This window comes from Hippoglossus stenolepis, chromosome 13, assembly GCF_022539355.2.
Source record: "Hippoglossus stenolepis isolate QCI-W04-F060 chromosome 13, HSTE1.2, whole genome shotgun sequence".
NCBI classification, from domain to species: Eukaryota; Metazoa; Chordata; class Actinopteri; order Pleuronectiformes; family Pleuronectidae; genus Hippoglossus; species Hippoglossus stenolepis.
This window is the reverse complement of record NC_061495.1, coordinates 5,960,291-5,982,100: the sequence shown is the minus strand read 5'-3', so window position 1 is coordinate 5,982,100 and position 21,810 is coordinate 5,960,291. Positions and strand designations below refer to the sequence as shown.

General features: G+C 41.6%; 1 protein-coding gene across 1 annotated transcript in view; it reads right to left on the bottom strand.

Annotated features, from left to right (window-relative positions):
* Positions 1–1,876: 1,876 nt before the first annotated feature.
* LOC118120141 (polycystic kidney disease protein 1-like 2) overlaps positions 1,877–21,810 on the bottom strand; it is a 30,174-nt gene continuing 10,240 nt past the window's right edge. Inside the window, exons 13-44 of the mRNA XM_047342654.1 lie at positions 21,662–21,806; positions 20,724–21,551; positions 20,480–20,622; positions 20,169–20,354; positions 19,404–19,535; positions 19,143–19,289; positions 18,656–18,780; positions 18,171–18,291; positions 17,924–18,055; positions 16,611–16,724; positions 16,252–16,366; positions 15,978–16,168; positions 15,667–15,897; positions 15,383–15,484; positions 14,558–14,736; positions 14,325–14,471; positions 12,681–12,880; positions 12,235–12,449; positions 11,902–12,109; positions 10,657–10,900; positions 9,647–9,884; positions 8,726–8,813; positions 8,490–8,624; positions 7,601–7,786; positions 6,862–7,192; positions 6,490–6,623; positions 5,762–5,889; positions 4,955–5,115; positions 4,109–4,319; positions 3,154–3,255; positions 2,914–3,045; positions 1,877–2,092 (exon numbers count right to left, since the gene is read on the bottom strand). Coding sequence (XP_047198610.1) covers positions 1,877–2,092; positions 2,914–3,045; positions 3,154–3,255; positions 4,109–4,319; positions 4,955–5,115; positions 5,762–5,889; positions 6,490–6,623; positions 6,862–7,192; positions 7,601–7,786; positions 8,490–8,624; positions 8,726–8,813; positions 9,647–9,884; positions 10,657–10,900; positions 11,902–12,109; positions 12,235–12,449; positions 12,681–12,880; positions 14,325–14,471; positions 14,558–14,736; positions 15,383–15,484; positions 15,667–15,897; positions 15,978–16,168; positions 16,252–16,366; positions 16,611–16,724; positions 17,924–18,055; positions 18,171–18,291; positions 18,656–18,780; positions 19,143–19,289; positions 19,404–19,535; positions 20,169–20,354; positions 20,480–20,622; positions 20,724–21,551; positions 21,662–21,806 — 5,967 coding nt within the window. The remainder of the gene's footprint in view (positions 2,093–2,913; positions 3,046–3,153; positions 3,256–4,108; positions 4,320–4,954; positions 5,116–5,761; positions 5,890–6,489; positions 6,624–6,861; positions 7,193–7,600; positions 7,787–8,489; positions 8,625–8,725; positions 8,814–9,646; positions 9,885–10,656; positions 10,901–11,901; positions 12,110–12,234; positions 12,450–12,680; positions 12,881–14,324; positions 14,472–14,557; positions 14,737–15,382; positions 15,485–15,666; positions 15,898–15,977; positions 16,169–16,251; positions 16,367–16,610; positions 16,725–17,923; positions 18,056–18,170; positions 18,292–18,655; positions 18,781–19,142; positions 19,290–19,403; positions 19,536–20,168; positions 20,355–20,479; positions 20,623–20,723; positions 21,552–21,661; positions 21,807–21,810) is intronic.

The following is a 21,810-nucleotide window of genomic DNA, read 5'->3' as shown; positions in this document are numbered from 1 at the left end:
ATCACACGTGACTGTTTCAAAGCAGAAAGCTTGCAACAGTAAGGCAGCAAGCAGCCATGTGAACCTCTCATCAGTCCTCACATTATTAAGAGAGGACCAATCGAAAAGCAACAACACACTGAAGCAGCATCATGAAAACCATCTTCTTCTTCTTTGTTGCTGTTGGATTGGACTCACAAATGAGAAAATGATGTGATGTAAGATGGGCAGAGTGACCAGATGGCAATCGGACCTTGATGTGGAAACTGGAATCACATAATAATACCCGGTGTAAATGTAACCAGGTTAAAATCACATCTAGACACCATCTGGATACTGAACACATTTCAATGGCAGGTGTAAATGGAGTCTAAAGGTAACCACCCTGTGACTGTTTTATTACGGTTACCATGACAACTGTAGCCGCTGCACTGAATGTTTATGATTTTAATCATGAAGACGGAAGGTTCTGCAGACCTCACTGCCGTTGGAGCGAAGAGAAGCTCCTTTGTCAGAATGAAGTGACAAAGATTAATAGTAATGAGGGAAAAAACAACAGGACGTGGCAACGAGCTCTTGTTTTTCATTAATTTCAAGCGTCACTACACTCTTAGCAGTTTGTACCGGGTTAAAAATCAAAAAGTTAACTTTCTTTTTACATAAAGCCAAATTCCACTTTTTGACTAAACATGGATATGCAGCGTTTAGTTTCTATACTCCACAATTGTTTGATATATAACTTTTCTTTTATCTCGTTAATTCAGTTGAAGATTTTCCCCAAAAATAATCTGTTCTCTCAGTATTTAATTTCAAGTGAATTCCCTTTCGTAGTTTCCTATTTGCCTTTTAATTAATCCATAATTACCATTTCTTACACTGTTATTTTCACTCTTTTTTAATTTATTCATTCTTTATTCTGTATTTGACTCTAATTTTCTTTATACATGCTTATTTTTTTGTACTGTCTTGTGTTGCTTTAACAATTAGTCATATTGCATTTTATATCTTATGTAAAGCAATTTAAATTGCCTTATGGTTGAAATGTGATGTACAGATATACTTGCCTTTGACATTATGTATGGAGGGATTCTTTTTGTAATAACCCCTTTGATACAGACACTTTAATGGCAGTGGTGGAGCCTGTAATTTCTGTGCTGGATAAAGCAATTGATTGACACACTGATATCTGCCTCACATCGAAATGCTCACTCTCTGTACATTAAGGCTGTAATAATTAACTCCTCATTAACACAGCACCCTATCACTGCTGCCTCAAATGATATGTGCTGAACTGGTTGAACAAGAGATTCATGCAGTCGATAATCAAAGATCCAAAAACAATAATACATTCAGCAATGTTTGTTAGTGGATAATTGAGACTAAGACGAGGCAGAAAATATTCTAAGCAAGAAAACCAACTTTACTTTGCCTTCCTGTTGAAAGTATTTGAGCTGCACTGAGGATGGAATCAGATCATGATCGACTGACTTAATTAAAGCTTTGAGATATTTTAATTATTGGCTGCCACCATGGTAACCACACGTGTTGCCAGATGAACAAAGATTGAACATCTTGAGGGTTTCTTTAAACATCACATCGTCACAGAACAGATTACTGGAAGGAAAGACGGAACACATTTAATTACACAGTGCTCACACACACACACACACACACACACACACACATATATATATACATACATACACACATACACAAATAAGAACAAATACAGACCTAAGCAAATAAGAATTATATATTGCCTAGCCTAAAGGTGTGTATATTCCCTGATTTGCTTTAAATTCATATTTGTAAGTATTAACATATTAACACAAAGCAAAGTATAATGAACAGATGAGCGTGTGGATTTTAGTAACTTTCAAAAACAGTCAAAGATATGTTACATTACGGTTTTGTCATTTGTTGGTTTGTCAGATGTCTGAGAAATGTTGAGGTCGTCTGATTTGCTGAGGATATTTCTGCTGTTGTTGAGGGTCAAGCCAGTGCTGCCGCTCACGTCAGGCTCCAGGGAGTCTTTAGTATCTTTACATCTGATCCCAAAGAAACTGTAGATTTGCTTCAGCATCACGTCGACAATCTCCTTCTCCTCTGAGGGCTTCAGGGTGAGAGAGGACATGGGACAATTTCAGACAGTATTTCCCGTAAATGATGGTATATTAACATCTGTATGAAAAGCATCAGAGCTACACAAAGACAAGATTTCACTTTTGTTTTGGTCTTAAGGAGACAATGTGCTCACATTCAGAATCATGCTTCTAATTTGGGTAATATCTTGCAATGATTTGCTCTAATGTTCAGAAAATGGTCGCTGCACCTTGAAAAACTGCCGTTTCTTTGTCTACTTTTCTGGTGCAGACGTCAGGAGGAGTCACGATGAAGCAGAGGAGGACTCGCACACAGAACAACAAGAGATTCAGACCGAAGTTCTACGAGTTCAAGTGTCTATTCTACACATATGGCAGGGCTGTGCAGACAGTGAGAAAGAATGTGTGAAAGGGCAAACGATTGCACTCCTTGCACTTTTGTATATTCTTGCTGTCCGTGCTGCACTGCCATATGAGCAATATAGATGATAAATAACAGTGTGAATCTTTTCTTTAAGTGTGTGAGTCCTCTTCTCCCAAATGTCCATTGCTGCAGCTCCTCTTTTCAGCCTCTGTTAGTTTTAGCTCCTGCCTCTGTAAGACCCCCCCCCCCTCCTAATTGGACAGGTGGCCCACTCTGATGTGATTGACCTCCAGCACTTATAGGAAATGTCTGTCTCTGATCTCTCTTTACCTGGTTTCACTAAGGGGCCGCGGGCCAGACTATCTGCTGGGCGTGGATCACACACAACATTTTATCACAATCAAAGGAAAAAAAGCCGAAAAAGCATCAAGTGTCTCCGTTTAAATCTAAACTCCTGACAACGTTTACCTTGTGATTGATCTGCTCTTGCTTAAACGCCACGAGGATGACTGAAATGAGCAGGTTCAGCACCACAAACGTCATGAACACGATACAGGAGCCGATGAGCAACCCACCAAGCACAGGGGTGTAGTCCAAAACCTGGCAAAGAGTGAATCACACATGTTAAAGTGAAGCTGACCACATGAGTTCTCTGATTTTTATGAAAGCAAAACATTGATGTGGTGAGATTGGGAAGAGCTCACTCACCTCTCCGTAGTTAAAAATGCCCATCTGCAAGCTGATGATGGTGAGGAGAGCATCCGCCAGAGTTTTGTAAGAGGAGATCTTCCAGCCGTAAATCACATTGCACTAGAGAAAGTAAGATGTTCACACCAGCAGAGTTCATCAAGCTTCCAGTTTCATTAAACAGACCATGTTGGAGACGATGGACTCAGATCCGTTCATTAGTATTTAAAACACTTCATATTGTCATTTTACCATAAAGTACTTCAAAAGATAAAATTAGAAGATTTAATTCCTGAATATATTAATGAAGACTTCCCACTACACCATCATCACTGTACTACGACCCTGGTAAATCCTGTAGTCTTGTCACTTGATGCACTCACCCAACCGTCTGTTGGTCTTCAGTAGAAACACCTTAACTGTGAGATGAGAACTGACTCTAGAAAATACAATGCTTAGAAATAAGTTGACCTTAAAAATATCTGAACTTTATTTGCCTCGTTCTGATAATGACTCGGACATGAGCAAGGATTTTGCTACTTTTGGTCTGATTAACGATTGATCAACAAAAATCTGGCCTGAAATCAATTTTTTATTTTAAGGATGTATGATCGAGATAGTAATATGCAAAGGCGGGCCCACAACACACATGCCCTTTGTAACACACACGTATGATCTGCATCTGAACAACGTGAAACATTCCCTCTGCAGAGAAACCTTCTCTCTTACTACCCGACAAATCCATCCTAATAAAAGGTGCAAGTGTGACATGCTTTTAAGGAGAATGGGAAATTAAACTTACCGGTTTACTGATTATTTATTAAGAGACTAAGTAAATCCCTTTTATTGTTATTTTTTAAAACTACTAAAAAGGGGATTACATCATGAAAACAGAGCACTTGATCTTGATCCCCCTGTAATGAATGAGGAATGGAGAGAACGGTCTCACATCGTAGTAAATGGACGAGATACTCACGGCAATGGAATACGCTGTGAACATGATCGCAATGATCAGGAGGAAGCCAGATATGTCGCCCCAGGCTCGCTGCAGCGTGGCGGTGACCATGTGCATCTTGGGGTTGAGTCTGAGCAGGTGCCACAGTTTGACCGTGGCGAGCAGGACCAGGAAGGCGATCAGATACTGAAGCACGGAGTCCGCGGAGGCCGTCTCGTAAAAACTGGGAAATCTGCAACAGGGAAGATTCACAGTAGCATAAGCAGCTTTGTGTGGTTGCAGCTGGTTGAGGTGGAGCTAGTTTTAGATACTATATTTAAAAGGTCAGCATTTTAGCCTCGTGTTTTTACCAACATGGGGTTCAGGCCCCTTTTTATTGGGTCATAATGTGAATCTGAGGGGTCAGGAGATGATTAATGGGATAATAATTTTACTTACTTTACTCATGTTATTTTACTTAACACTCAAACTGTTACTTTAGTAAGGTGTAGTTGAGCTTTTAACTCACTGACACTTGAAACAAGATAAAGGGCGCAATGTTTACCATATATACTTTTATCTAATATCTGAAACTTAAGGGTAGCTATTTATAGTTGCTGATAAATATGTATTTCCCTCCAGAAGGTAGTAAAAGTATAAAGTAGCACAATTTGAAAATGCTCAAACTTATGATGTAAGCAAAAAAGATAATGAAGGAAAAGAACCACCAACACTAAAATAGGTTAGTGATAATTGAACTGAAACAAATAGGGCCTTTCTAACCACAACATAAAACCCACCACACAGCCTCTACATTTCTGAAAGTGTTGATTTGACATTTGATTTTCATGCCCCACAGTCTAAAGATAAATTAAAGGCTGGTCTCACTGGTCTTTGTGGTTTTGGTAGTAGGTCATATCACGGTCTCCGAGCAGGGTCCTCTTGATGAAAACAGCCAAGGCGCTCAAGCTCAATAAGATGATGGACAACTCCAGGAGGTTCCACTTGCTGCTGAAGTAAGTCCACCGCTGTTGCTTCATTAATTTGCCCTTCCAGCATAAAAAAAGAAAAACAGAAACCTGCTTGAACCTCAGACCCTCCTAGCATCAGTCCAAGTTTTAAAATGTATTCTCTAAACTTTTCTACTCTCTGTTCTTGAATATTATATTTATAGTCCAGTACATTCTGAACATTCAATCACTGTCTGGGCTGCAAGGAAGGATACACTTCAGTCTCAGAAATTACAGATAATAGTGAACACACATGAACATTGATCAAAATGGTCATGGAGAGAGCTGACTCACTGCTGTTCAATAAAAAATTAATAAAAGAAAATCACATTGCAGAGACAGATTAATGGAATTACAGCCTCGCAACAGTATTAACTTCATCATTAAGGCATTGCAATTCAATTTGTTAACACAATTTCTCATGTAATAAAACAATTTGCGAGTCACACTGATGTTAAAGTTGTAAAGTGTATCTATAAGAAGCACGCTCCCTTCCAATCTCAGGTGACGGACCGCTGGGTGCATGTGAAAAGACTAATGAAGCCTGTGTGCATATTCTGCAGTAAGTCTGAGCTTGAGAATCCCTCAGAGAATAAAGAAACTTCCTTGAAGTTGAGATGCGTGGGGAACAAACTGAACCCTCACACCTACGACCACACTCTGTCACAGTCATGTCAGAGTTTACCTGCACGAACATGTAATAGATGATGAAAAGCAAGTATATGATCTCGGCAGCCATGACGAAGATGTAGAGACTCCCAGTGGACTGGTAGAGACGGACACTCTGCAGCTCGCTGTGGAACTGAAACGCCCCTAAAAATCAATAAGAAAAGATTCATTACAATCAACACTTAGCGAGTCCTACCTCGATTTTTCATGTTTCATTAAACATTTTGTGGAATATTGCCGCTTTCATCATTAACAGCTCAATCACAATCGGCAAACAGTCATGACTCAGCGACAGCAGACAAGCAAAGGAAAGCAAACAAATCATTTACACATCCTAATACACATCCTGCCCCTCTGCCACTTCCCCTGCACAATCATCTATTTCATATGCATTGACTATATTGGTTGTGAACATCTGTTTAAATTTGTTTTACTATTAAGATGTTTTCAGTTTAATCCTCACTGACCCGTTTCTTGAAAAGATGAATTCCTCTACATCGTGGCTGAATTTCTCTCCTTAGAAACGGCTGCTGCATAACGATTGTTTGGTTTTATTCTTTAATTGACTTGTGTTTAAAGTCTTTAAACTTAAGTGCTTTTACTTTTATAAAGATTGGGTTGGTTGGTTCTCTGAATGCGATTTTATTTACAGTTCTTAACGCTCTTTTTTAAGGTGTTAGTTTTATGAGTATCTCACCCACATATCCAAACAAATATACGTCATATAAACATTCTCAAACTCACCAACAGCTGCAGTCTCCAGCAAGAGAGTGACGATGCAGAAGAGGTTGACGTTGGCGTTGTAAATGGTGAACTCTACAAAGAATGCCCGTGTGTACGTGTCCAGCCATTTGTTCCTGAACAGATACTCGATGGTTCTGTGAATCCAGAACACAAGGATGTTTTTAACTGCTTGGTTATCTATTGGTGATCAAATTATGTATTTTTTATACCATCTTTGTTAATCAACAAAATACATATGCATCTATGGATATTGATTTTACATTTACCACGCCCCTTTCTGTGACATCCCCCCCAATGAAGTCATGTGATTTCAGTCACATGATGTCCATGCTAACTTATAGTAAATGCGCTGTTGTAATGTAATGTACATACCTGCTGGCATTTTTTAAATCAGGGCCAAGCACCGCTACAAAGCCACCCCCCCTGTAAAGCACCATTTTGCCCCACACCGGGTAGGACCTGAGCTGAGCCTGTGTCTGGTACGTCCAGGGGCTGGGGGTGCTCAGCGTGTTGTTATCCCCCACAGACTGGTTCCAACCAGAGTCATAGGAGCCCATGTCCTCCACCTCCCATGAATACAGTGCGTGGCAGTCCGGCACAAGATGCAGCATGGAGCCCGCGATCTGACACGAGTTCTTCTGCACTCTCAGTTGACGAAGACGGGCGTTTCCCACCAGCTTCGAGTTTCCATCCGTGATAAATCCTGGAACAGAGCATTTTACAGTTTCTCTATAGTCTCTGTAGGTCACACACTTTGTCAGTGACACATACACGTTGTGATGCGAGCCTGAACGCACAAATGTCTTTATAGAACTGATGCAATACTGGGTTAACAAGCACCAGTGATGAGTTATTTAAAAATCTGCTTATGTTGACACAGTGATAGAAACACAAGCACAAGGTTTAGCTCAACACTCACAAATGTATTTATCTTGAACTGATACTTAGAATAAATGTTTTGTGTGAAACAAAATAGAATAAGATTTCCCAGGACAGCATTTGTAAAACATCAAAGTTCAAACTGTTCTATGCAGCTCTGACATAACATTGTGGCTAATGGGATAAAAACAGAAGAGCCTGTTTCTTTATCCAGTGGCGACACACTTTGTACCTGGATACACTCCAAAAAGGTTACTGAGCAGAGACGTGTTGGCCCAAGTGAACACGTCCCCCAGACTCATGCTTTGTGAGACGTTTGGACTGAAGCTGTTCCTGATGTGCTGTTTCAGGTAAAAGGCGTTGGGATCCCTCTGGCCGTGCGCCACCAGCAGCAGCATCCACATGAAGCCTGTGTAGACTGAATCACACAACGCAGCAAATTCAATCATCGTAGATCTGGATATTTACCATCCAAGTAAAGGGGCTGGGCCGATGTATAGTATGTTTGCTTCACTTTGCATGGTGGTTTTCCTTGTGCACAGATTTGTTAACCTGACCGAGCTTCCTGTTGGTTTGGACTGTTTAGGTGATCCCTTACTGGAATGTCAGGAAGGTGAGTGAGTATCTAACTGTCAGAGAAGCATGAGTTCAGAGACGGTGACACAAAAAAGCCAGCTGGGTTGTTCAAATGTTTGTCCTCTGTATAAGCAAGCATCTAAATGTATCTAGTATTTCAACTATTCACTATTCAGGCTGCAAAACTGTGACACACAGGTTCAAGTTCAAGTTCAAGTTCAAGTTCAAGTTCAAGTTCAAAGCGTTTATTGTCGTATGCACAGTCCTGTACAATGAAATTCATTCTTTGCCTTCCACAATGAATACCGTGCTTTTAAGAGTTATACAAAATATCGAGGAAAGAAGAACATAAAAATATAAGTATGTACAATAGATTATCTGTGCAATGTAGTGCAATAGAGTACAAAAGACAGTAAACATGGACTTATTGAGTATACAGTTGCATCTTTTTTTTTTTCTTTCAATCTTTTATGATTGGATTACTTTGGTTCAAATATTTGGCATCCATGCCCATTGTGATGAAACATATCAGTGTTGCTGCTTACTGAAAATCTCTCTGAGGAGGGCAAAGGCTTTCTGCTCAATTATCTTGATCCTTTTCATCCTCTCAACGTCTCCAGGAGGAGGCGGCTCGTAAAGACTCCTGTCCTGTCGGACTGTCTGTTGGTCTTTACACTCGCCTGTGGGTGAAGAGATGTTTTTGTAAACCAGAACATTTAAGATCATCTTTAAGTCAAAGTCTGAGACCAAGAAATTATATAGTGGGTCATTTTTTGTTTACCTGCTTTTGAGTCAAATGCCACATTTTGAAAATCTTCCTCGTCGACTTTCTTTATGACAAGTGCAAAGTAGGCTGCAAGACACAGCACCTGTGGTGAGAGGCAGGAACATAAGATAATACAAAGGTTATCAGAGTGAGCAGTGTCCGGTAGGTCACTAAGTCAAACTCAGCCACAATCCTGCAGCCGACAGCAGCAGAACTCTCTGCCGGACCACATCAGCTCATATAATTGGTTTCCTCGAATGCATTCTGTTCCTGTTTCAACTGCAACGCCTCTTCACAACCAACCGTAACAGCATCAGAGAGGCGTCTGACGAGAAACCCCAAAAAACACTGTGGACAGAAGAAACTCCCTCATTAACTGGACGCAGCATCCAGCAGAACCAGCAACCGGTTGGGGGTGAGCAGAGAAAAAATGAGGAAGGGAGGAGAGGTGTGTGGAAAAGAGGTGAGAGAAGAGAGAGGGGAAGAAAGAGTTGTGTGACCGTTAGCTCTGTCACACTGGTTGTTATATTGAAAATAATAGAGCGATATTTAAAGATGTAATGATGTTATGATAGAAGCGTAGTAATAATAGTAGTTGTTTTTGAGTATAGTATCAGATCTGGATCCTGCAGCTCTGGGGTCAGAGATACCTGCAGATCTGCTGTTCTGTGCCGGGCTCTTTTATCTGTTGCTTTCCATCCCAGCCTTTCCATGAAGAACATGGAGGTTTGCTCTCGCTGCCTTATGCTTTTCATATATGCACGAGGACGAGCAGACAGGTCCAGAGCTGTATCCCCAAACGTTACTTATTTCAGTTATTGGAATCAAATACATTTTGATTCGAGTGGTCTTGACTGAATCAAGAAAACTCACATAGAATTTAAAATTTCTAAAGGTGAGAGGTTATAATGAGGGGGGAGATTGTTCTTTTCTCACCTTCAGTGGCTGAATGATGAGGATGCTCTGAAAAAAGGACACGATCATTGACACCAACCAGCTGACGGAACGATCCTTCCCAAATTTCAAACCATAAAGCATCGTGTAAAATCCTGCTACGAAACTGGTAGCAATCACGAGCAGCCAGCCGACAAAGATGAACCACCAGGGCAGCCCTCCATGACAGCAGCCCTTCTTCTTCTGACCATCACCACCAGTGCTGTCTGCAGGACTCAACCTGTATGTGAGAGTAAAAGAAAAGCATTTACTTAAATACAGCTTCATAATTACTGGATTTGAGTCTTTCCTGCTGTGCAATTAACTCTGACCATTCTACTTCAGGCATGATGAACCCTAAGACTTCACATGTGATATCGTGAACTAAACAGAAAAGGCAACAGATGATTATATATTATACTAAAGTTTTAGCCCATCACTCACAGACAGTTTTCTTCCATGAATTATTCAATATTTTATAAAATATGTTTATTCACTGTCTTGATGGGGGGGGACAGGAGAAGATAGACACTGTATCTGTATGAGCCATTTTGCAACAATTTCAAATATGGAAGACACAACTAATCTATCATGGCAACAATTTGAAGACATTAAGGTCAAACTTAATTGTGTGCAGGGATAAATGTATTCATGAACTGCAAACACACACACACACACACACACACACACACACACACACACACACACACACACACACACACACACACACACACAGCAGCAGCTAATCTAATGCATCTTAAGTGTTCTTGAAATCACAATCAAAGAGACATTTTCAAAGTGATTGCCATTACCCGCTGCATGACATTGATGAACTACGGTAGAACAACATAATTAAAATAACTATACAAAAAACATAAAGGCAAATAAAAGTTCATTTTGAAGGCTATCAAGTGACGTTTAAGTAAAAAAAAATAAAAACACACACTTTGTGAAAAACCAACTAACACGTGCAATTCCACACGTGTGGTCTTTTTAATGAGTGACTTCAGTACTTGTTTTGGACGAGTTCATCTGGGCTGACGCGGCTGGATGCGAGGAGCTGATCTTCAAGGAAGACCTTCATGCCCTGGACCTGCTGCAGAGCCCGGCTGTAGCTGTGTGGGCTCGGGAAGCCGGACGAGCCCAGCAGGCTCAGCGCTCTGTCGATGTGGCACATCTGCCTGTACAGATACTGGGTTCTGTTGCTCTTCTGAACGCCCTCCACGTCTATCTCAGGGTGCACACTACCACCGCTTTCTGAATCTGTAAATACCAAAGAATTATGTTTTTTAATTAGTTAGCTCCGTCGATGCTGAAGGCATTTCTGCAGCATTTAAGCTGTTCGGATCACTGTGTGGCTTTTGTCTCTTCGAGTGAACTTCCCAGTCTCAGTTCTCAGTTTTCCTCCAGCTGTATTTTTCTGAGTTTGATCTGTTCACCCATTTGTTCACAGGATCCTATATTTTCTGCATCCCCCCCAAGCAGACCGATATTTCTTAATGCTGCCACAACTCACATGGGCACTTTGGACCAAACTTAACTTCATTTTCAGTTTTATTTCATTTTGGATTTATTTAGGTCTACTTCCCGTATTTTGCCGCATCCCACCAGTTTTTCTGTTCACCTATTTCAAATCATCCAATCAGATATCCTCCTATTTATACTGTATTTTTTTGTTTCTTATGCTCTTCGTCTGACATACAGTGTATAGAAAACTGTCCAAGCCAAGTCCATGTACTACAACTGAATGTTTGAACTTTATTTAAAACTCTCGATCTAAACTTCCCAAACTCAAGGAATAAAAGCAAAATAAACAATTAATGCTGGTTCATTTTAAACTAAATGAAGAAGTGCTGCTCTTCCAGAAAAACTAAAATATGTGCACCTCCTCATATTAATAATGATAGAGAATAATGACCATTCGTATTCTATGAAGCTTGGACAGTGCTAGTGTGGCTAAGACTCATGGATGTGTGGTTATTGAATGATACCACTTTGTGTCTTTGTTACTATACCTTGTACTCATATTCCAAAAATATTAATAATATTTTTTAATATGATACATATTTGATATAGAGTGCCGTTGGCTGAATGAAACTTCCAAGCATTTCGATTTATAGCCCAGTGGCCAGATAACCTGAAATTCCTGGCCGATGAGAGGAGATGTTAACTTGGAAACCGGACAGGGCTCCAACATCCTCCGCGCAGGCAGAGCAATAAAACCAACTATGTATCCATTAACCACAGCGGAGGCCCACCTGGTTCCTGAGGCTGAGCGACGTCGGGAACAATCTCTGTCCTCGATTCTGCGCCGTCACCGGTTTTATAAATCTGTCTGACGTAATCCTTCACCACAGAAAGGAGAGCGTTGATGTCAGCTTGTTGTCCAGGCCCAAACTCGGACTCTGCGGATGGGATGCTGCTTTTCATGGTCTTGGAGAATGAACGGACTATTCTCGTAATGTCCTGGGAGACAGAGAAATGTATAGACTTTATTTTAGTTCTATAGAAAATGACACTATACAAGACTGTACTTGAGATCTCACTATTGTGAAGGATAGGGTCATAGGTGCTGCTGGATGAGCACCTACCTTGGCGATAGTGTCTAAAGTGACGTGGCCATTCATGTCGGCGGAGGCGGTCTGCGAGGAGCAGGACTCTTGTTGTTCTGCTCTGCGTTTGCAGCACGACGTCTCGCAAGGACGAGTGTTTCTGAAGATGCCAACAATGAGGATGTTCACTGGAAACATGACGAGTGAACTCTGAACTCCAATCATGAACTGCTGCCACGTGAACTCAAAGTGACCTGCAAAGACCAGAGACAGCCAATCAGAGAGAGAGGGAGAGAAAGAAGTCGGACTGGATGTGCACATTAACATGGGCAAAAAATATATTGGTTGGTTTTATAGTTTATAACAGTTGTGGAAGCAACTTTACAAGATCATAAAGTTGAGAATACAAGAGACAACCGAGGATTTATAGCACATTGGATCTTTTTTCCTGGAATAAATTGAGCTGTAATGACATTGTGCAGTACCCAGGTCCATGGTCTGCTCAGACGGGTCCGTCGGGACGCCGTAGAACATAATGCTGGTCAGCATGGTGCAGAGCAGCAGGGAGAAACAGCAGGACACTCTCTGAACACAAGTGAAGGGGCTGCTCGGCGGTCGGCTGATCACAGAGTACCAGAGGTGTCCGTCGCTCAAATCCCTTGTCGTCTTCATAAAGAACAAATTACTGGAAAATAAAAGCAACAAGGCGGAGGTGGTGTGGAAAAACAATATGATTATCCCACATGAACGGCTAACTGAAGATGGATTAGCTTCACATTTGAATCTCTTGTCAGGTTATTGTGTTGCTGTTAAACCTCAGCGTTGAGTCAAAGCTATTTAAAAAGAGAAAATAATCCTCAGCAAATCACCGCCTCACTGTGTCGGCTGACTCAGCCGGGATTAGAGGTAAGTGACGGTTTTAATTCCCTTTAATTTCATAAACTGCAGTCGAGTTCAAATACATTTAAATCAGTCTGAAGTTAAATATGAAAAAAATACACAGAGCAGACTGCAGCCTGTTAGTTTGCTGCTTACGCTACTTTTTTGAGTTTAAGTGTTAAGCCCTTTGCAACCTTGACATGTTTTTTTATTTGTGAATAATTCACAACCTTTCACACCACTGACTTTGAATTTGGTTGCACGATATAGCAGCCTACATTTATTTTAATCGAGGTCAGAGTTCCAAGGTTTTGTTTCTGACACGTACGCATCAGAAAGACGGCTCCTGACAACATCACATTTTGAAGCAGTAGTATGAGAACAAATTACTCCTCTTTCCAGTCTCATTTGCAGTTTATGGGTTGATTTATTTAATATATTTGCTCACATATTTCTGTTTTTAAGTGGTATAATAAACAAGCTAGCTATCCCAGGGTCAGCTTTCTCTCCTTGTAATTAATTTGCTTAATTGCATCACGCTTAATGTGAAACAACATTTTAGATGCTCTTAGAAAATATACGGTTATATTACAACAACACTGGCTTTTTGAAAGTTACATTTTTTTGTTTCGGTGGATTTTGGTGGTGGCACTGAGGTGCATTGGTTTGCACCGTCTCCTCACTGCAGGAGGTCAGGGGTTCGTCTCTGGAGTTTGCATGTTCTCCCTGTGAACTATGGTTTCCTCCCACACTCTCTTGGCCTTGGTCATATATTTCAGCACATGCATTTCTCTGTTAAAGAGGATTTATTCCATCTTTCTTGTAAATAACAATTTACTCGTCTCCCTTTGAATATTTCTGCTGCTCTGATGAGTGTTGGGAGAATTCTTCAGACCTTGCTGGCCTCACATGTCTAGTAATTGCTCAATTTAAAAAAAACATCCCTGTCACCCTGGTTTTCAACATTTGAACATGTGGGAAAGTTGCCAGCATTCAAAATTAAATCCAAACCAGCTACGGCAATTCATTTTAATTTGATGGTCTCTATATTGAAATGAAAAACACAGGTCTGGGTTTCACATTCAACCTGTAGACCTGCTTGTGTGTGGTGTGTGTGTGTGTGTGTGTGTGTGTGTGTGTGTGTGTGTGTGTGTGTGTGTGTGTGTGTGTGTGTGTGTGTGTGTGTGTGTGTGTGTGTGTGTGTGTGTGTGTGATTTTGATGCCCACGTACCTCAAAGTGTTAATCTTACCTGAAACTCTTCAAATCTGTTTCTGTGGAGACAGGGACAACTTTATCAAGGGAACAATCTCCCATGTCTATGGCCAACCAGGAGTTACAAAGAAAATGCCATTTCTGGTCCGTCTGTACATCCTGCACCATGACATGGCCGACATACCTGAGGAGAAGCACTCAGTATAATAACTATAGTAGGTTGCACTGAATTGAATGTTTGGTTTGTCATTTATTGATCTATCTGCCTACCATGCAGGATGGCTGCCTGAGTTGTCGTGCCACAGCCGGACACCCTGCAGATCTCCCAGTGAGAAGGGTGTCGTTAGCAGGAACATGTCCACCGCCCCTCTCTCAAACACGCACTTCTTTGGGTCTGCCAGGTGGTGTGGCTCGCTGGTTCCATCAGCACCCAGCAGGGTTAATGTTATCTAAAACAGACCAGTACTCTTAATCCTGAAATCATGATGTGAATGCAAGCGAGTGACTTAAACTTCCAATGAAGCTTCGGCTCCACGGAGGAGAAGGAATTAGCAGCAGACATCTTTTTTTTAACAGCGATGAGGAAACAGCGACCTTCCTCAAATCAATACAGGTAAGGTTTTCCTATATTGTTGTTCACAGTTTTAAGTCTGACATGTTGACATCATATTGTTGAACCCTTTTCTCCTGCAGTACTTCAGTGACGTCCACATGAGAGTTCGCGGTACCAGTTGTTTATCTTAAAAAACTAAATCCCAACACTCACAGAACGGAAGCAGATGGGCGGTGCATTAATTTGCATTTCTTTTGCATAATTTCTCAAAAATTAATTAAAACAATTATAATTGAATGGAAAAACCAGCTTCTATCCCCAGAACAAAACAATACAAATTCATAAAAACAGCACACTGCAGCCTGTTAGTTTGCTGCAGACACTTTTTTTGTGTGAATAATTCACATACACATCACAATGAGCATTTTGAAGCAGTAGTATGTTATCCTATGTCTTGTTAAGGGAGGTTTGTGTGTATGCAGAGTTTTTCATGGAATCTAAATGTGTTGACGATGTAAATGTTGAGCTGAAAACCCATTTACCTGAGAGGAAGTGGAGGCTCCTCTCCGATGCCCAGTGCTGACACACAACAGGTAGCGGTACTCGTCCATGGGGTCATTGTCCTCCAGCACTGACACCCTCACCTGCCAAGATGCCACAAAGATCCAGTAGAAGGCATTAAAATAAAGAAATATATTAAAAAATTGTTCTTGCTTCTAGTACTACACAGTGTTTTCTTTCGAGATACATACTGGTACTAGGAATCAAACGTTTTGGGTAATGTTACTGGTGTATTATACTCAAGGTGAGGGAGATGACAATCTACCTTGGCTGTATCTTGGATGTCTTTTCGTCGAGCCCACACAACCACCAGGAGATAAGCCACAAAGAGCGAACCCACGAAGCACACGACCACGGGGTTCTCAGTGAAGGTCCCAAACAGCTCAGCGGTGCGGGACGGGTCCACGAGGTTGGGGGTGACGAAGAAGGAGCTCCCGAAGAAGGTGAGGTGGTTGCAGAAGCACTGGGTGACTAAATGTGTCGTCTGTGCACCAACCTTGAAACACAGCAGCCTCTCTACCGTTTTTAAACTTCACCCAACATGGCAAACTTGACAGAGTGAATCATTTCACTTACCCTGCATCCTTTGCTGCTCCATTCCAGCTTTGATTCATTCCAAAATTTACACGCAGCAGAGATGGAGATGATCGACAAAGTGGCATTAATGGATTTTATGCCTGGTCCTACAATGGGCTTCACTACAAGATAGTGCACTCCAGTTTTCATCTTGAGATTCTTTGCATCTACAAGCCACGTGTATCTCTCCTCTGCATCAAGCACAAAAGCACTCATGTTATCAAGGCATCAAGAGAGGGAGAAATCTCCAGCACTGAGCAGAACTATTTATTACCTTGTGTTTTTCCCTTTTGAGGCATCTCTGTCATTGCAGTATAACTTGCTTCAGTGGGGTAGCTCATATAACCAAGGAGCAGCTTGAAGGGTAATGGATCGTCTGAAGGCACCATCTTTTAAAAGGCGCATCAACATGGATTCAGCAAAATTCCCATTAACGGACAATTGAACTCAGTGTAACATGTATAAATTAAAAACATGTAGGACAATAGTAATGCAACGACACAAACCAATGTACACCGACGAAGACATTGGAATAAAAGTGTCCGTTGTGTCACAGTAGACCAAAGCTGACATGAAAATAGCTGTTAAAAGTATATGTATGTCTCAGAAGGGGAGATAAACATGTTACTGGACCTTTATCACCAGCGTAGTGTCCGCTGAAGGAATGTCAATGATTGTGGTGCTGTGGTTTCCCAGGTCCAGAACTGAGGTGTTCACCTGCCCCCCAACAGGCCTTGGCAGCAGAATCTGTGTGTCAGGCAAAAATATACAGAAAACACACCGATTCAGATTCTCTCCACAGAGGCAAGACAGTTCCAAACAGTTATAAAGTGTAATCAAGTGCAACCTTTTAACCCAAGGAAGCTGGTAAATGAACGGTGTGTCTCCTACCTTGAACTGCTTGATCCTAATGATTCTTTAAATAATTATTAATATCATCTTAACTTTTTTTAATTAACCCTGCTACTAAAAGCTGTACATGGTCCTTAAATGGATGAATGGGTTTGGTAATTAATTTGCTTCAGCTTATTGTCTCAAAAATTAGTGAGTGTGTCCTCAAGACAAAGTTTGTGTAAGGCACCAACTTCATTACAGAATGTATTAATGAACATTTCCAGTCTGAACAAATTATGGTCTGCCTCGCCTTACTTTTCTTTTATTGGTCTAATTAAATAAAATTATTGATTAATGACTCAACAGATTTCTATGAAATCTTGCAGGGGTGGGGGAATTTTAATGGGAGCAGATCCAGGATTTCTTTTTTACTTGAGCATTGCAATCAGGGAATTTTGTTAACCTTTTCACCAATTTCTCAGAGAATAATTTCATGTGTCTTTAACAAAATCAAATCAGCCATGTTTAGGGAAGTGACATTTTTGTGAAAGATTCCAATAAAAATCTGGATCTTGTGAATTCAAACTGGGTTTTATAAGGGGAACGTTGGGCCTTGACAGAGCTATGCACTCTCTGAGAGCCACTTCTGTTTGTGTTAATATTCAAGTCCAACACACAGTAGACACACAGTAAAATGCAACCTCTCTTGTGCCAGGCTGGGATGCACACAGTTGTCAAGTGGAGATTAAAATACAGCGTGAAAGATCCTACAATAGTCCACTGTGAAGTGTGCGAAATGCATTACAGTCTCCATCACTGTTAATCTAAAATCTGCATAAATTAGGAATTTTATCATGACCACTTGCCTGAGAGATTTAGCACATTTAGCACAAACTGCCTGTCTCCGTAATGCTACTCGCAGGCTGAATCACATTATCTACCAAATGTTTCTGAATGAATAAAAAAGATGCATAATTTAAAATATCTTAAGAGTAGTGCATGTCCACAATACAAAATCACTCTGGGTTTTCATTTCACAGAATGCTCCACTGTGCTTTTTCTAAGGAATAGATTTGTCGCCTCTCAACAAGAAAGTCCTCTGCTGCACTCACCTCAATATCCTCACTTATATCCTCGATGTGGATAGTGGAGCCATCTTTTGTTGTGAGGGACAGAGAAGCAATTTGGCCGCTGATGTTCCCTCCCTCGTTCCAGGAAAATGGATTTTTATCCAAACTCAGCATCTGTAGATGTTTTTAAAGAGCAAAATGGACATAGAGCCCATTAGCAAGTCACACTCTGCTGCTGAGACACTAATGGACAATTTGGGATCTAACACGTCAACACGTGCCAACTTACTCGTATGTCCACTGGTTCATCTGAAGGAAATATGTTGGAGGGTAGAGCTGGGAGAGAAAACGAGGGGCAGGAACAGTTGGGAAACGTTAAAGGCTCCATGTGCAATCTTCCTGGAGTCACTCTGTAAGAAGAAATAAATACAATTTGAACTTTGTGTTCATTTGTGTTTTTCTTTGGGAATGGGCATTAGATTAATATATAGAGTTTTATATAGAACAACTATAGAGATTTACAGGATTTTAACTAGGTAATTTCTAAAAACTCATTTGTAGACTTCTAGACATTTCATGTTAAGGTAGTTAACACTAAAGGTGCTGGTAGCTGGGATTTATTACATTTAGATAGCGCTCTTTCCTGTCTGTATGCTAAGCTAAGCTAACTGGTTTTACCATACATTTACCATCACTCTTTGTCTATAGCTATCTGCCTGGAAACAATGAACTATTAGTTAATCTGTGTACTTCATGCCTTTTGGTTGAACTTACCTATTGACAAAAACACCAATATTATTTTTCTGGATAACGGTCGGCCCCTCGTTATTAGCTTGGAATGTCAACAGTGCACTCTGGATATTTTTCAGGACAACAAGAAGAGCATCAGAGACGTTTTTCTGCAAAAAAATAAGACACCACGTTTTTTTTTTAATTAGATATTCAAGGAAAGATGGCTGAAGAGTTACTGGTCTCATCATTCCTCACAACACCTGAACAAAGTGGTCTTTGATAGGACATGTGATCATGTGACCATTGTCACTGTACTCTGTGCACGGAATTTAATAACAAGAAACTGACCTTAGCCCGAAAGGACTTGTCGATACACTCTGAACGATATGTTGTAAACGGGTAATAATGAAGTGCACTGAACTATTCAGGGTTGTAAATATTCCCAGGATGAGCAAAATCACACTGTCACACTAAATCACCCAATCTTTTCTAATCCCATCAGCAGGGGCTGTGAGGTTAAGTGACTCACATTGGAAGAGTTGTCCAGGATATTGCTCGCTCCTTCCACAATGGCGCCGGCTGCACTTTGCATTTCCTTCTTGCTTTCTTCACTTTTGTTCACAACCATGTGGACGAGAGACGAGCTGAGGTTCACAAATAATAAAGAGGCTTCCTCCTGGAGTTGGAAATCGATTCCCACAATCAGAGATACAAATTTTAGAAGTGTTGCAGTCGTATGTAATTCTAATCAAACAATACCCTGAATTCCTCAGTGTGGGGTTAGTAGTACCTGAGCAGTGGAGCTGACTTCTTTGGCGATGACAGCAGTCAGACCTCTGGCGACCATGTGAACCCCTTGTGGAGTGTTGATGGGAACCTCCTTCACTGCATCAGTCAATATGCGCAGCATCTGCTCCCGAAGCTTCAACAGAGAAAAGCATTCACCAAAACACGTGATTTGGTTTTCATATGTAGCCGAATACGATACATTCTTTAAGGCAGCGTCTCCGCACAGGCAACACAAGTATTACCGTTAAAACTTAAATAAGCCTGTGGAGAACTTCTGCAAAGAGGAAGGTGGAATGAAATGCATCTACAGGAAGAAGGACGTTATACCAATGGGTACAATGGGACGAATATGTTCTTGGCATTGACATATTTAAATCCAGAGAGTGTCTGTAAATATTAACTGTTGGATCCTGACCAATCATGGAGCGACGCCTGCGAGCTAGTTCAGGCAGCCAACTCTCGAGAGCTGTGCTGCTCCAATCACGTGACATAGACGCAGACGCCAAACACCAACCTGTTCTACTGTTGCAATAAACATTTGAATGTGAGTTGTCTGACTGAACTGCAGAATCACAATTTTAAAAAAGGCCTGTATGACATCTGTGTTTAATACAGTAAACCTGGGCAGCTAACCTGTCACATAAAACAGCTGAATTGATGTTTCTGCAGAACTCAGGCTCACTTGTTCACACTTATGTGGATTATTTTATTCAATACTTCAGTTCAGTATCAGTACTGACTGAGTCATTAAACTGTCAGGATTTACCTTTTCCCTGTCAGCTTTCCCCGAATCACCCGATTGACTGCTCAGTTTGTCGGACACAGAACCGATGATTTGTCCTATGGTCTCTCCTGACAGGAGACCCTGTTCCTTCAGCTGTGCCACAGCATTCTCCACTGTCGACTTCAGATCCTCTACTGAAGCGGCGGAGTCTCCTGCTGAATCCAGCACCTGAGGAGAAAAAAGCCATCTTTATCTCAGCTGTGTCTAAGAGAATCAGAGCATCACTCTTTCTCTTGCTGCTTCGCTTTCCCTATTTATTTACTTTTTTTCAAACCATCATGGTTCTGACCAACCTGTGCTGTTATGGTGGTGCTAACAACAAAGCTGTCCTTTGTAACAGTTGCTGTGATGATCAGGTTATAGTTGGAACTGCTGTCTCCAAGAGGAAGGAAGACGAACGCCACGTCGTTGCTATTGCTGCAACGCAGATGCTTACCTGCAAACACGATAATGAGTTCGATTAAGAAACAGACATTGTTAGAGAACAGTTGAATGAGCCTTTTATTAAAAGAGGTAGCCAACCCTTGAAAAACTTACCGTCAGCATTAAAACAATAGTGACAATTAGAACAGGGGATTTCAGTCTCACAGGTTATATTAAAAGCATCGAGGACTGTTCCGGTCGATGGCGATATGCTACACGAGAGGCTTTCAGAAGAGCTGCTGGACACTGGTGGACCAGTGGTTGCAGCAATGGTAGTGGTGATCGAGGTCGCACTATTTTCCGTGGCAGTGCCCGTGGTGACACTGTTCGGCTTGGCACTCGTGGTGGTGGCAGTGTTCGGAGTAGCACTGATGGTGGTTCCAGTGTTCGGAGTAGCACTGATCGTGGTTCCAGTGTTCGGCGTAGCACTGATCGTGGTTCCAGTGTTCGGCGTAGCACTGATCGTGGTTCCAGTGTTCGGCGTAGCACTGATCGTGGTTCCAGTGTTCGGCGTAGCACTGATCGTGGTTCCAGTGTTCGGCGTAGCACTGATCGTGGTTCCAGTGTTCGGAGTAGCACTGATCGTGGTTCCAGTGTCCGGCGTAGCACTGATCGTGGTGCCAGTGTTCGGCGTAGCACTGATCGTGGTTCCAGTGTCCGGCGTAGCACTGATCGTGGTTCCAGTGTTCGGCGTAGCACTGATCGTGGTTCCAGTGTTCGGCGTAGCACTGATCGTGGTTCCAGTGTTCGGCGTAGCACCGATCGTGGTTCCAGTGTTCGGCGTAGCACTGATTGTAGAGGCACTGGTCGTGACGGGTACTGTAGTGGCAGGAGCGGCTGAGGTGTCTCCAGCTGCGGCTGTCGTAACGGTGGCAGCTGGTTGAGTCGAGGCAGAATTTCTTGTCCTTATAGTGTATTTTGTCATTTCATCCTTTTTCCCTCCTACACAAAAAGAAAAAGTAAAGTGTTTGACTTTATTTCTGCAACCTAAAAATGAACGTGTCAAGATACTAGAAGTTGTAAGACAGTTTTTTTGAGTGATGTAAACGCACCATGAGTCACGACCACAGTGACATCCTGACCCGCACTCTTGGCCAGAGCAAGAGTGCTATATTTCACTGTGTATTCAGTCCCACCATTAACCTTCTCTATAAGTGGCCTTTTCCCTGAATCTACGTAGCAGCTTTTGGTCTCCGCCTGT